This window comes from Entelurus aequoreus, linkage group LG06, assembly GCF_033978785.1.
Source record: "Entelurus aequoreus isolate RoL-2023_Sb linkage group LG06, RoL_Eaeq_v1.1, whole genome shotgun sequence".
NCBI lineage: Eukaryota > Metazoa > Chordata > Actinopteri > Syngnathiformes > Syngnathidae > Entelurus > Entelurus aequoreus.
Window position 1 is genome coordinate 68,009,232 of NC_084736.1, and position 14,415 is coordinate 68,023,646.

The 14,415-nt window shown below is 39.5% G+C and overlaps 1 protein-coding gene across 1 annotated transcript in view; it reads right to left on the reverse strand.

The window, feature by feature from the left end:
- Positions 1 to 7,715: 7,715 nt before the first annotated feature.
- wscd2 (WSC domain containing 2) overlaps positions 7,716 to 14,415 on the reverse strand; it is a 208,778-nt gene continuing 202,078 nt past the window's right edge. Inside the window, exon 9 of the mRNA XM_062051310.1 lies at positions 7,716 to 13,028. Coding sequence (XP_061907294.1) covers positions 12,676 to 13,028 — 353 coding nt within the window. The 3' untranslated portion in view covers positions 7,716 to 12,675. The remainder of the gene's footprint in view (positions 13,029 to 14,415) is intronic.

Sequence of the window (14,415 nt, forward strand, 5' to 3'; positions counted from 1 at the left end):
GGGGACTGTATCCCTGCAGACTGTATTGATCTATATTGATATATAATGTAAGAACCAGAAATATTAATAACAGAAAGAAACAATCCTTTTGTGAGAATGAGTGTGAATGAGTGTGAATGAGTATACATGGGGGAGGGAGGTTTTTTGGGTTAGTGCACTAATTGTAAGTGTATCTTGTGTTTTTTATGTTGATTTAATTTAAATAAATTCAATCAACACCGGTCCACTGGTCTACATAACATGTAATGGTAGTTCTTTGGGCGACATTTTGACTCGATTATATTTTACAGACTGTTTTCAAGCCGCTTTCTGACCGTCTCTTCCGGATGTGCCGTTTTGTGGGCGGGCCCTCCTCCAGCCCAAGCCCCCTTTCGACTATGTCTTTACACCGTGAGCCACGTTGTGTTTTTTAGTTTTTAGTCTTTAGCGCCACTGACAGATATAACTTAAAACTATATGCTACTTTTTCTTTTTTAGCATGCATGTCTGCCAGTCTGCCCCATGACAAGAGCATAGAGAAAAAGAAGGAGCTTATGGACCACAACTTTGGACCGCAGGGTTCTCAAATACACAACAACAGGTACCAGCCGGTAAGAAAAGTTGGTTTTGCATAATTAAAAATAATAAAATCCATCGATAACTGTTGACCATACTCTGTGCTCTAATACTGCATCTCATGATGGAGGGCGACAGAATTGGCGAGCCAGCCAGGAGCTCGTTTGAATGTCATTATGTAGAACTTCTGTCCAACATTGATCTTTTGCCATGGTCCATAGGCGCCGATCTACATTTCTGCCAGTGGGTGCTCCGACGGGTGGTAAATCTGACGCTACTTTTCTGAACATGCGCAGTTTTTGCTTGGTGGTGAGAAAGAATTTGCCATCAATCCCACGTGGGTGCTCGGCATTGTCCGTGGGTGCTTGGGCCCCGAAGCACCCACGGGATCGGCGCCTATGCCATGGTCTGGTGTGTAAAACCCCAAAATTGTTAGTGGGTTACCTCAGGTACCAGAAATAAATGAACAAGTCATTGCCTTTCTTAAAAAAGTATGTCTCAATTAGGACAACCCTTCTTTTGACAAAGACCTGTCCGAGTTTCACCAAAACCTGATCATTGAGTATTTAAAAGACATTTTCCCTTACAGATATACAATGCAGTAGTCTTTACATCGTCAGATCAATAAGTAATGCGTACCAAAGTAAAATTTGCTAAAACTTACCAAACTGAACTTAAGACCTTAGCCGACCTGAGTGGTGTCGGACTTGGATGCTGGCACACATCAGTGAAAATATTAAATCCACGAACATTGAGTCTGAAGATGCTTCCCAGAAGCATTCTGAGACCACAGATGGAACCTCACAGCGGGTCAAGTCCTACGAGCAGCAGGAACAAACCTTGTCCTCAGATGACTTCCAGGTAAACATTAGCTTCTCTCAGCCTCGATCACCAACGAACGACAAGCTCCTTCGCCTTCAGCAAGCAACGTGAATCCAGCAGAAGTAGGGAGAGTGGTTGCTGAGCACATTGTGAGGAGCGCAGCTGCCAACTCACACTCACAGTCTCCAGCAAGGCTCCTTTCCTTCTCTGGAAGGACTCCCAGACCAAGCACTGGAATTGATCATGACTCTTGGTGCTCACGTGTGAAGCTCATTTGAACGCCCCTGAAATGACCCCTCCTCATGTCTACCCTTCCTTAGCCATAGCCGAGTGTACAGGTGTAACAGACAATTGTGAGCTGTTTTTTCAATCTGCAAAGATGTGAGATCCACATTTAAATTATTCATCAGAAATGTGGTCTTGTTTTCTTTCAGTCGCGATGCAGGTGCCAAGTTCATTGTATTGACTCAAAATAAATGTGTTTTAAACAGTATGCAGTATTTCATTATATTTGTGCTACTCTGTTTGATGTAATTTAAAGGCCTACTGAAAGCCACTACTACCGACCACGCAGTCTGATAGTTTATATATCAATGATGAAATCTTAACATTGCAACACATGCCAATACGGCCGGGTTAGATTACTAAAGTGCAATTTTAAATTTTGTGCGAAATATCCTGCTGAAAACGTCTCGGTATGATGACGCCTGCGTGTGACGTCACGGATTGTAGACGACATTTTGGGACAGCATTGTGGCCAGCTATTAAGTCGTCTGTTTTCATCGCAAAATTCCACAGTATTCTGGACATCTGTGTTGGTGAATCTTTTGCAATTTGTTCAATGAACAATGGAGACAGCAAAGAAGAAAGCTGTAGGTGGGAAGCGGTGTATTTGGGCCGGCTGCAGCAACACAAACACGTAGCCGGTGTTTCATTGTTAACATTCCCTGAAAGATGACAGTCAAGCTTTACCATTGGCCTGTGGAGAACTGGGACAACAGAGACTCATACCAGGAGGACTTTGAGTTGGATACGCAGACGCGGTACTGTGAGTACGTAACCAGAATGTTGCCATAAGCATTTTGTTTAATTTGTATGTGTAACGCTTTCAACGGCTTCCAAACATTTGATCGCTTGCCCGTACGTGCGTGCCGCTATGTGCATGTCACGTACGTAACTTTGGGGACTTTGGGGAAATATATGTGCTGTATGAACTTTGGGGAGGTGAACGGTACTTTGGGCTGTGGGATTGAGTGTGTTGTGCGGGTGTTTGATTTGTATTGGCGGGTTATATGGACAGGAGGGGGGAGGTGTTTGTTATGCGGATTAATTTGTGGCATATTAAATTTAAGCCTGGTTGTGTTGTGGCTAATAGAGTTGTGTTTATTTACTGTTTTAGTCATTCCCAGCTGAATATCAGGTCCCACCCGCCTCTCACAGCATCTTCCCTATCTGAATCGCTTCCACTGCCCTCTAGTCCTTCACTCTCACTTTCCTCATCCACGAATCTTTCATCCTCGCTCGAATTAATGGGGAAATCGTCGCTTTCTCGGTCCGAATCGCTCTCGCTGCTGGTGGCCATGATTGTAAACAATGAGCAGATGTGAGGAGCTCCACAACCTGTGACGTCACGCGGATATCGTCTGCTACTTCCGGTACAGGCAAGGCTTTTTTATCAGCGACCAAAAGTTGCGAACTTTATCGTCGATGTTCTCTACTAAATCCTTAGCAAAAATATGGCAATATCGCGAAATGGTCAAGTATGACACATAGAATGGACCTGCTATCCCTGTTTAAATAAGAAAATCTCATTTCAGTAGGCCTTTAAGGCAACATGAGGTTCGGACATTAGCGGAGAGAAATTTTTCATAAACAGACTTTACTCACGTTTAAGTCCACATAGTCCAGCCAGGAAATCATTTAAAAAGGAGCTATGTTGAATTTAGTATTTTTTGACTTACACTCTCGGCAGTGTCCTTGAGGGTGCATGGGAGTTTGCCCAACCAGTCTATGTGTGCTTTGTGGACTTGGAGAAGGCATTGGACCGTGTCCCTCGGGAAGTCCTGTGGAGAGTGCTCAAAGAGTTTGGGGTATCGTACCGCCTAATTGTGGCGGTCCGCTCCCTGTATGATCAGTGACAGAGCTTGGTCCGCATTGTAAGTCGGACCCGTTTCCAGTGAGCGTTGGACTCTGTCAGGGCTGCCCTTTGTCACTGATTCTGTACATAACCTTTATGGATAGAATTTCTAGGAGCAATCAGGGCGTTGAGGGGATCCGGTTTGGTGGCTCCAGGATTAGGTCTCTGCATTTTGCAGATCATGTGGTCCTGATGGCTTCATCTGACCAGGATCTTCAGCTCTCACTGGATCGGTTTGCAGCTGAGCGTGAAGCGACTGGGATGTAAATCAGCACTTGCAAGTCCGAGAACATGGTTCTCACCCGGAAAAAGGGTGGAGGGCCATCTCCGGGTAGGGGCCGAGATCCTGCCCCAAGTGGAGGAGTTCAAGTACTTGAGTGGATCGTGAAATTCACAGGCGGATATGTGCAGCGTCTGCAGTGATGCAGACCCTGTATCGGTCCGTCGTGAGGAAGAAGGAGCTGAGCCGGAAGGCAAAGCTCCCAATTTACCAGTCGAGCTACGTCCCTATCCTAACCTATGGTGTAAATTTACACAAACTTTCAACCAAAGCATATCCAAAACGCAGATGGAAGTGTTTAGGTCCCCTTTAGTGATTTTACTGTATGTGTGTGGGTGTGGTTTATTTGTTCATAGAAGGAACACAGAAAGATGAACACGTGTGTCAGTCTTTTTTGGAGCAGGATCAATTGTTCTCCCTGTTCACAGGATGAGGCATTCAAAGGACTGCGGTGCACACTGGCCGTGATACGCTCCATTTGCTTCACCAAGTTGGCAAAACACATGTTTTTGATGATTTCTTTCTTTAATTCAATGAATATCATCCACTTTTTTCTTCTCAGCACCGTCCTTCATACTCACTTTGTTCCTTACCACGGTTGGATAACAAAGTTTGCTCGCTATAAGCCAGAGGTGTCAAAGTCGTTTTCACTGAGGGCCACGTCGCAGTTATGTTTGGCCCCAGAGGGCCGTTTCTAACAGTAAATACTATTATTACACAATTTTATGTGTTTTATTAGTAGATTTTTTTTTTAACTAAAGTGTAAAAAAAATATGGTAAGTTGCAATAATTTCACCTCAAAATGTAGTGTATATTACTGTAAATGGAAAAACAGTATTGCTGTTTTTATGGTAAAAAAAAAAGGCAGCTCAGTTGCCAGATTTTACTGTAAAATGTACATGTATTTTTTAACTGTAAATAAAACAAACTGAAATTTTACAGTAACATTTTGGCACCTGAGCTGCCAGTTTGTTTATTTTTACCGCAAATCAACAACTGCACATTTTTCAATGTATTACTGTAAAAGCCAAAACGACACCACAGTTTATTACAGTAAAACAAGTACCGTTTTTTTCATTTAGAGGAAAATGCTGTAAAAACCACAGTAAATTTCACAATTTTACCATGAAATCTATTGCTACTTTTACATTGCACAATTTGATGGATAACTTGCTTTGAAATCATTATTATTCGTATTTATTTCTATTCAAAACATGGTTTGAATGTTTGATAGTATATTTTTTGCATAATTAGACAATATTTAAGTTAACATAATTTGCGATTACATGGAGTACATATGTTTTTTTCTCTCCCAAAATAGAAAGAAAGAATACATCCATCCATCCATTTCCTACCGCTTGTCCCATTTAGTAAGAAAAGGCACAGTACTTTATTGATACATATTATTTCCAGGCTTTCGAGAGCCAAATAAAATGAAGTGGCCACATCTGGCCCCCGGGCCTTGAGTTTGACACCTGTGCTATAAGCTGATGCTAACAAGTAAGACCAGGGGCCGTACTTATCAAGCTTCTTAGAATTACTCCTAAGAAGTCTGCTAAGAGTTGACTTAAGAGTAAATAAATTCTTCGCTGAAAGCTGCACTTAAAAGTTAGTTATCAAGCGTCTTACTCACACTTTCAGCGAAGTGTAGGACTGAATCTTAAGTGTCACACTCAGAGCTGAATTACGACATTACTATGTGCCGTAAACGGAATTTTAGGTGACGTCATTTCGGTGTCCATAGAAATGACCAATCACGGAAGGGAATCCGTTGTCTAAGAATAAAGAAATATCTTGGAAATATTTAAGTGGACAATGAGAGTGTATATTTTGACAATAAACTACAAAATAATACAAAACAAACTAGTCCCCGCCGGCACTCACGCTACCGCTCCCTCTCTTCTATCGCCCACACACTCACTGACGTCACTCACCTCACAGCCACACACATACGCTACTGTCATAACATTTTCTTTCCAATTCATTAATTAGGCAACTAATTTGAAACTGGTGTGGGTGGCTCTATATATACTAGCCCACTGCAGACACATGCAGAAATCAACAAGGAATGGAAAAGTATTAAATCTGTGACAAAAATAATATCCGCTCTGTCTAAACGATACCGTTTGATCAGCTGCTCGTCATCAAAAAAAAAAAAACATTGTTCCGTTCCCTGAACGTTCGCGCACGTCTCTCTCGCCTCAGGGCCATCCCCTGCTGGCAACTCCTAACCACTTAAGACACCTCTGAAGGTCTCTTAAATACCGTGGAGAGTAGGAGTGATTCTTAGACTTAAGAACGTTGATAAAAAGCTTTTATTCTTAAGTTTGAGAGTAGGACTAAATTTCGCAAATTCTCAGGACTTAAGTGTAAAATGGCACTCTAAGAATCTTGATAAGTACGGCCCCAGATGTTTTGGCGGGAATTTTTGCTTGCAACTTAAAGCATAACAATTAAAGACAGTAGGGCTGCGAATCTTTGGGTGTCCCACGATTCGATTCAATATCGATTCTTGGGGTCACGATTCGATTCTAAATAGTTTTTTTTTTCAATTCAACGCGATTCCCGATTCAAAAACGATATTTTCCCGATTCAAAACGATTCTCTATTCATTCAATACATAGGATTTCAGCAGGATCTACCCCAGTCTGCTGACATGCAAGCAGAGTAGTAGATTTTTGCAAAAACATTTTATAATTGTAAAGGACAATGTTTTATCAACTGATTGCAATAATGTAAATTTGTTTTAACTATTAAATGAACCAATAATATGACTTATTTTATCTTTGTGAAAATATTGGACACAGTGTGTTGTCAAGCTTATGAGATGCGATGCAAGTGTAAGCCACTGTGACACTATTGTTCCTTTTTTTAATTTTTTTTTATAAATGTCTAATGATAATGTCAATGAGGGATTTTTAATCACTGCTATGTTGAAATTGTAACTAATATTGATACTGTTGTTGATAATATTCATTTTTGTTTCACTACTTTTGGTTTGTTTTGTGTCGTGTTTGTGTCTCCTCTCAATTGCTCTGTTTATTGCAGTTCTGAGTGTTGCTGGGTCGGGTTTGGTTTTGGAATTGGATTGCATTGTTATGGTATTGCTGTGTATTGTTTTCTTGGATTGATTAATTAAAAAAAAAAAAAAAAAGATAAAAAATAAAAATAAAAATAGATTAAAAAAAAAAAGAGAATCGATTCTGAATCGCACAACGTGAGAATTGCGATTCGAATTCGAATCAATTTTTTCCCACACCCCTAAAAGACAGCTCTTATCCCAAAACATTGCAACACTGTATTTCATATTGTTTTGTGCAGATAAAACTAAGAATTATTTATGGTAAAATGTGTTTTGTGTTAATACTTTTGGGTGTCAGAAAGCGTATACATGATTTCTTATGGAAATAATCTATTCAGTCGTCGTCTGATCTTTTGGAACAGATTCCTCACAAAAACAGAGGTACTATAAATCTTTTTGATATTCAATAAGCTGTTAAGTTTGTTTAAAAATTGTCTTTTTCTTTTTCTTTTCCCTCAGATTTGAACAATCCTTTTGTTCCCCAAACTTTGTCCCGCTCTTGTCGGCTGCACTTCAAAACAGGCAAGAGTTTGATGCAGTATGAAAACCAGACTGGAGTGAAACACTGCAGGTACTCGTAATGCGTGTGAAAACTCAGAGGAGGAAGAAAGGGAAGAAGAAGAAAAGGAGCGCGACCTCTACTTTAATGGCGTGTTGCCGTAAACACACCCCAGACGCCGGAGCTGTCTGCCGAAACAACACGACCCTCCGTGACATCACGCAGCTCGCTTTCCTGGGAATTCGGCGACGTTCCCTTTTTTTTGTTGAATATCCTCCTGCTTTCATCGGTGACATGTGCAGCGTCGTTGAAAAAAAAAAAGGAGACCATAAAGACGTTTGCCAATGTACTAATTTATTGGGCTTCATCACAGTACATTCTCTCCATGGCCATACATTCAAATGTGACACTTGTGTTCAAGTGTCGACCACGGCAAGAGCCAATAAAGTTTAAAGCCTCTGTCAAAAATAGAAACAGTGTCTATTATTCCTTTCTTCTCGTACAAATATTTGGATGTGCGAACACACATTAGAAAAATAGAGCTATACGGCAAAAAGTCTCCTAAAAATGAAAGTCTGTTATTGTCTCTTGGCTCTATCAGGTTTTTTTTTTTTACAGTGTTACCTCGGTTTTCATACCTTCCTGTTTTTAGAGAATTCGATGTTCAACGAAAATGTTCCATAAAATCACAGTTTTGGGTGTAGGGCTGCAGCTATCGATTATTTTATTAATTAATCGATTAATCCGGGGGTCAGCGAGACACATTCGGCTCTTTAGCACCGCCCTAGTGGCTCCCTGGAGCTTTTTTAAAGATGGTGGGAAAATATATTTGTTGTTTTAATATTGTTTCTATAGAAGGACAAACCTTCCTAATTATTAGAAAGCCCACTGTTTAATATGTTTGTGTTTATGCTTCACTGATGACAGTATTTGGCCAGCACCGTTTTGTCCTACTAATTTTGGTCCTTGAACTCACCGTAGTTGGTTTACGTGTACAACTTTCTACTACGCTGCCACAGAAAGACTTGTTTCATGCCACTCCTTCTTTGTCTCATTTTGTCCACCAAACTTTTTATGCTGTGCATGAATGCACAAAGGTGAGCTTTGTTGATGTTATTGACTTGCGTGGAGTGCTAATAATCCATGCTAACATACTATTTAGGCTAACTGTGTGTACATATTGCATCATTATGCCTCGTTTGTGGGTATATTTGAGCTCATTTAATTTCCTTGACTTATGTCCTCTGTGTATTTAATTTATATTTGCATCTCTCAGGACACATTATCTGTATGTAATATTGGCTGCATTTCTGATTGTGTGCCATGTTGTTCCAGACCACAGCAAACGTTACCCAGCTTGCAAAGATTGTAATAAATCCATTAGAAGAAGACAGCCTGTCCTTTCCTTTAACTTGGACACACACATCTATACCTTTGGTCATTCTAAGCAAGTCATTTCCAGGAGTTATCTCACCCTCTGAGACACTTACTTAAAGTGTTGCCTTCATTATAACACTTATATAAGGCTTTTAATTTTTTGCGGCTCCAGACAGAATAGTTTTTTGTATTCTTGGTCCAATACGGCTCTTTCAACATGTTGGGTTGCCGACCCCTGGATTAATCGAATAATATAATAATAATTGCGTATTTTAGGGGAAACAGTTGAAATAAACAACGATTGTACGGCTTTTTTTTTTTTTTTTTTTTTAAAGAACAAATGCACATCATCATCAGTAAAAAAAAAAATCTTTCTTAATGTGTGCATTTATAAAAAATTAAAATAAATTCCTCAGATTTGATAATTTTTTTTTAAACTTATGTTTATACTTTTTACAAATTGTTGTATTAGTTACTCACTAAACGATTAATCAAAGCACCAGGATGTAAATCAAAGCTTTTTTCTTATCGAATCTTTTCTTATCAAATATTGCGGCTTCACCACATTGCAGATCTTCTTCTGTTTCTTTAAGCATATTCTCCAACATTTTCGCCCTAAATGAAGCATTTTCAAGCATAACAATGAGCAAATGAACTTAACTATCAATGATAGAATAGTATTGGCCTCTAGAAGAGACCAAGCTCGTCAGAGAGCACTGTTCAGTATTATGGCTCCTGATTGGCTCAGCCTCAAGCAGCATTACTATATTGGATTAAAGAGTGTAAATGTGATTAAAGGGTGTTATTTTATGTCTAAAGGGCTCTCATAATGTGAAAAAATGTATTTAGACAATCATAAGCAGTTTTTTAATGCTGTAGCTATGATAATGTTGGATTAATAATCAATGATTCCTACTTCATTGATCGCGGTCATGTCCGGAACCAATCAACAGCAATAAACCAGAGTTGACTGTAATCAATGTAATTGTTGCCGGGTCATCAGTGCACCTAACAAACTAGTTCCTTTGCCCGAGTATCATTCTGTGCCCTAATTAAGTGTTTTTCTTATTGAGTATAATATGGAGGTTCATTTGTGTCTTCAATACGAAAGCTTTTTTCTGACACTGAATTTATGTAACTGAATTTTTTGCAACTGAATTTTGTGAACTGAATTGACACCTCAAACAGGAGGTTGAGACAGGATCGATTGCTTCAGTCTTAATTTACCAAAAGTGGGTGTTGCATTTTCAAGCAGCGAAATTTTCTGCACTGAATTTTTTAGTACAGAGTTTTAAAACACCAAATTTTTATAAACTGAATTTTTATTCACTGAATTTCTATAAACTGAATATATATACACTGAATATTTATACACAGAATTTCTACAAATTGAACATATACATACTACATTTTAAAACACTGATTTATTATATACTGAATTTTTATAAACTGAATTTCCAGCACTGAATTTGTATTCACTGAATTTCTATAAACTGAATATATATATGTATACACTGAATTTTAAAACACTGAATTTTTATATACTGAATTTTTCAGCACTGAATTTTTACACACGGTGTATAAACTGAATATATACACACTGAATTTTAAAACACTGATTTTTAATATACAGATTTTTTTTCAACGGAATTTCCAGAACTGAATTTTTATTCACTGAATTTCTATAAACTGAATATGTATAAACTGAATTTTTATAAACTGAATATATAAACACTGATTCTTTATATACTAAATTTTAAAACAGTGAGTTTTAAAACACTGAAGTTTCATAAACCACATTTTTATCAACTGAATTTTCAGTCACCGAATCTTTCAGCACTGAAATTTTATACACAGAATTTTAAAACAATGACTTATAAAACACAGAATTTTTATAAACTTAATTTTGTACATTGATTTCTAAAACAGTGAATTTTCAAACATAGTTTTTTCAGAAGCTGACTTTTTATACACTGAATTTTTATATACCGAATTTTAAAACAATGAGTTTTAAAACACTGAATTTTTATAAACTTAATTTTTATACACTGAATTCTAAAACACTGAATTTTTAAAAACAGTTTTCAGACGCTGAATTTTTATACACTGAATTTTTTAACAAATATTTTGCGCGTAAACTTTTATTCGATGAAATTTGATGTGAAAAAAATTCAGCTCACAAGATTAAAACGCAAAAATTTCAGTTAGATAAATTCAGTGTCAAAAAAAAGCTTTCTTAAAAAAGACAAATTAACCTCCATGGTAAGACTGCAAAATAAGTCACTATGGGGCCAAATAAAGTTGCGAGTACCAGCACTTTGATAAAGTAAGTGAGAAACACTATTGAATTCAAAGTCGTAGTAAAGAAGGAAGACATGTTTCCTTCTCTGCTCATTGCCAATAAACGTTAATAACGTCCATTTGGGGTTTTGTGTGATAACTGTCAGAATAATTGGATCTAAGTTATCACAAAACTTTGTGTTTCAATGAGTGCCTGGCGAGAAGACAAAAGCTGTCTTTGATCCTACCAAGAAGAAGGCTTGTAAAACTCCACTGTGTAGGATGGGAAGCAACATGAAGGTGTTCTGTTTCTTTGATGTATTGTAATCCACAGCAAGATTTTGTCTTGACCCGAGAACTACAAAGCGGAGAGGAAGCAGGACCAGAATCCCCTCCAGGCGACCTTTTCTTTGAACTGTTTTACGACCTTTTCTTTGAACTGTTTTTAATCAAAGGCGATGGCTGTTTACGACCCCCGTCCCTTAGAAACAGCTGTTGCCATGTAATCAGGGAAAGTCCAAATAAAAGAGGAGGTGTACAATCTTTCGTCAGAGCGTGGAACACTGTTCAAGGGTACAGGTGTACGCGTTTCTCCTCATTGAGCCAAATTTAATTATGTCTCTGTTTAATTCCTTGCTTCTTTGTGTGTTTAATAGATGTCATCAGTGTTTGAACCTGACAATGACTCATGAAAAAGGAGGTATCACTGTGTTCAGTCCTTGACTGAGGTGCTGTCCGTGCGTGTTTGGAGCACGGATGAGACGCACTGATGTGAAAAGTAGAATGTTTGCAGCTTGCTTAACTAACTATTTCATTGCCCTTATCACAGCAAAACCATACAACAAAAAAAAGAAGTCTAGTGTTATAAAAGAACTAAAGCACACAAAGAAGGACTCTTGAGAAATCTTTGGGCCAAAGTGTTGCACTGTCACATGCTTTTTGGGTTTCCGCCGCTGAATCCGGTGACAGGAGAACATATTCCAGAGTAGACTGGTCACGTGTGAGAGATAAATAAACGCTGTCAGGACAAATTACGTCTCCCTTTGGACTCGCCGGCATCTTCCTCAAAAAGGAACCGAGAACTTTATCATGAAAAAAAAAGGGAAATCCTCCTGCCGAGGAGGACATAAAAAACTCCACACAGTATCATCGCTACCAGGTAGTTCTCGCCTGCATATTGCACGTATTTCCTGGCGTGAGAACGGATGTGCGACGGACGATGTTTACGTCTCACTTCCTCGTCTTCGGGAAAATAAGCGAGCCCTCGAAAAGCGTAGGAAATGCACCTCTTCGTGTTAAGGCGTGTGCACGTGCCTAATTGTGCACGGAAGAGGATGAACAGGGCCGTCTCACACAGCGGGGAGGGGATTCATACGGCCACATTCGTCGCGGTTTACCTGACACGTGAAGCGTGACAAATTGCGGGGGGTGCACTATACTCTTTAGCCACCAGGCGGCAGTAGAGCGCTGAATATTCTTATACGTGTTTTGCGGCACACAGCGTGACGCTTTCCATCATTTTCAGCAGACTGCATTGCAAACGAATTAATGAGGCCATATGAATCTCTTCCCTACTGTAAACTAAATTCGTTATTATTTTCTCCCAACTAATAATAAGCCACTATGGCTGAGGATCACAAATATCATCTGGGCATATATTCACCCGGGACGCCAGGCATGTTCCTCTTCCTCAAGGCGGCGTCCACCGCTCTTATCAGTTCGTTGATGTCGGCCCGCATCTCAGGAGTGTACGGGTCGTACTCCAGTTTCCGGAGCCCCGACCTCTTGAAGTTGCCGTCCTTCTGGCCCTCCACGCAGAGCAGACGCTCCTCGGAAACCCTCAGGCCCAAAAACTGGACCATGCGCTTCAGCTGGGCGAACAGGTCTCTCTTCAGGACCTCAAAGTGCACCACGTGGACCTTCTTCCCGTAATGGAGCCAGTCCAAGGTGTGGGATGCCCACCAGGGGGCGTAGTTCTTCACAAACTCGGGCCACTCTGCAGGGACAAGAAGCACGTTTAGTATAAAGAGACAATATTTAACATTAGGGGCTATGGTTGTCCCGATACCAATATTTTGGTACCAGTGTCCTGGGCATGACGTTAAAGTGCATCCGGCAGTGGAGGCTCCTCTATGGGGTCTTGGGGCACTAGGAGGTTAACCCCTTTACTACTGTTACCCCAGGTGGCCCTTGGCAAAGGCCTAGCACCTGACTGCCCCTTAGCCAGGGATACGGTGAAGACCTCAACGGCGGAGCAGGCGGAAGACGGTAGATTTTAACGAACTACCACAACGGCTGCGATGGCGGAAGAAGGCTGCAGCAGAAAAGGGTCCCCAGTCGTCTTGTACTCCATGCCACTGGACCCTGACCCGATTCTGTCAAGGATCGTGTGGTGACTGTCTCCCCACGTTAAACTAAGACACACACAGGCATCCTCCATAAAGGGATACACCCCTACCAGGAGGATCGTCATACTCGTTCGAGTGACAGCCGATGATGATGATTTTGGTACCGGTATTTCGATACTTTTCAAAATAAAGGGGACCAAAACCAAAATGTCATTATTGGCTTTATTTTAACCAAAAATCTTATGATATAAGAAACATGTTTTTTATTGCAATCCAAGAATAATGTTGTCATTAAATAAGAGAATGAACATATTAGACAACTTTTCTTTTAGTAGTAAGACAGCAAACAAAGGCTCTTAATTTGAATGCAGTAAAACATTGTGTCATTTCCCATTCTATCACCAAAATGATGAGGAACAAACGGTAGAAAATGAATGGATGGATCTGGTTATTTTCTATTTCAGCATTTTATCTACACTTCTGTTAAAATGTATTAAGCACTTATTTTTGTTGTTGTTTGATACTTTACATAAGTTTTGGGTGATACTACACATTTTGATATCAATCCGATACCAAGTAGTTACAGGATCATACATTGGTTTGATTGATTGAAACTTTTATTAGTAGATTGCACAGTGCAGTACATATTCCGTACAATTGACCACTAAATGGTAACACCCGAATAAGTTATTCAACTTGTTTAAGTCGGGGTCCACGTTAATCAATTCATGGTATAAATATATACTATCAGCATAATACAGTCATCACACAAGTTAATCATCAGAGTATATACATTGAATTATTTACATTAGGGATGTGGAGGGGGTTGGGACGGGGGGGTTAGGTTTGGTTGATATCAGCACTTCAGTCATCAACAATAAAATCATCTGAGAAATGGACATTGAAACAGTGTAGCTCTGACTTAGTAGTCATAGTCGTGGTCATAATTAAATTCCTCATGTGTCCAGGGACGTATTTCCTGAGTTTATAAACAACAACAAAAAAGTAAAAAATAGCGATGTAATCATTGTAGTA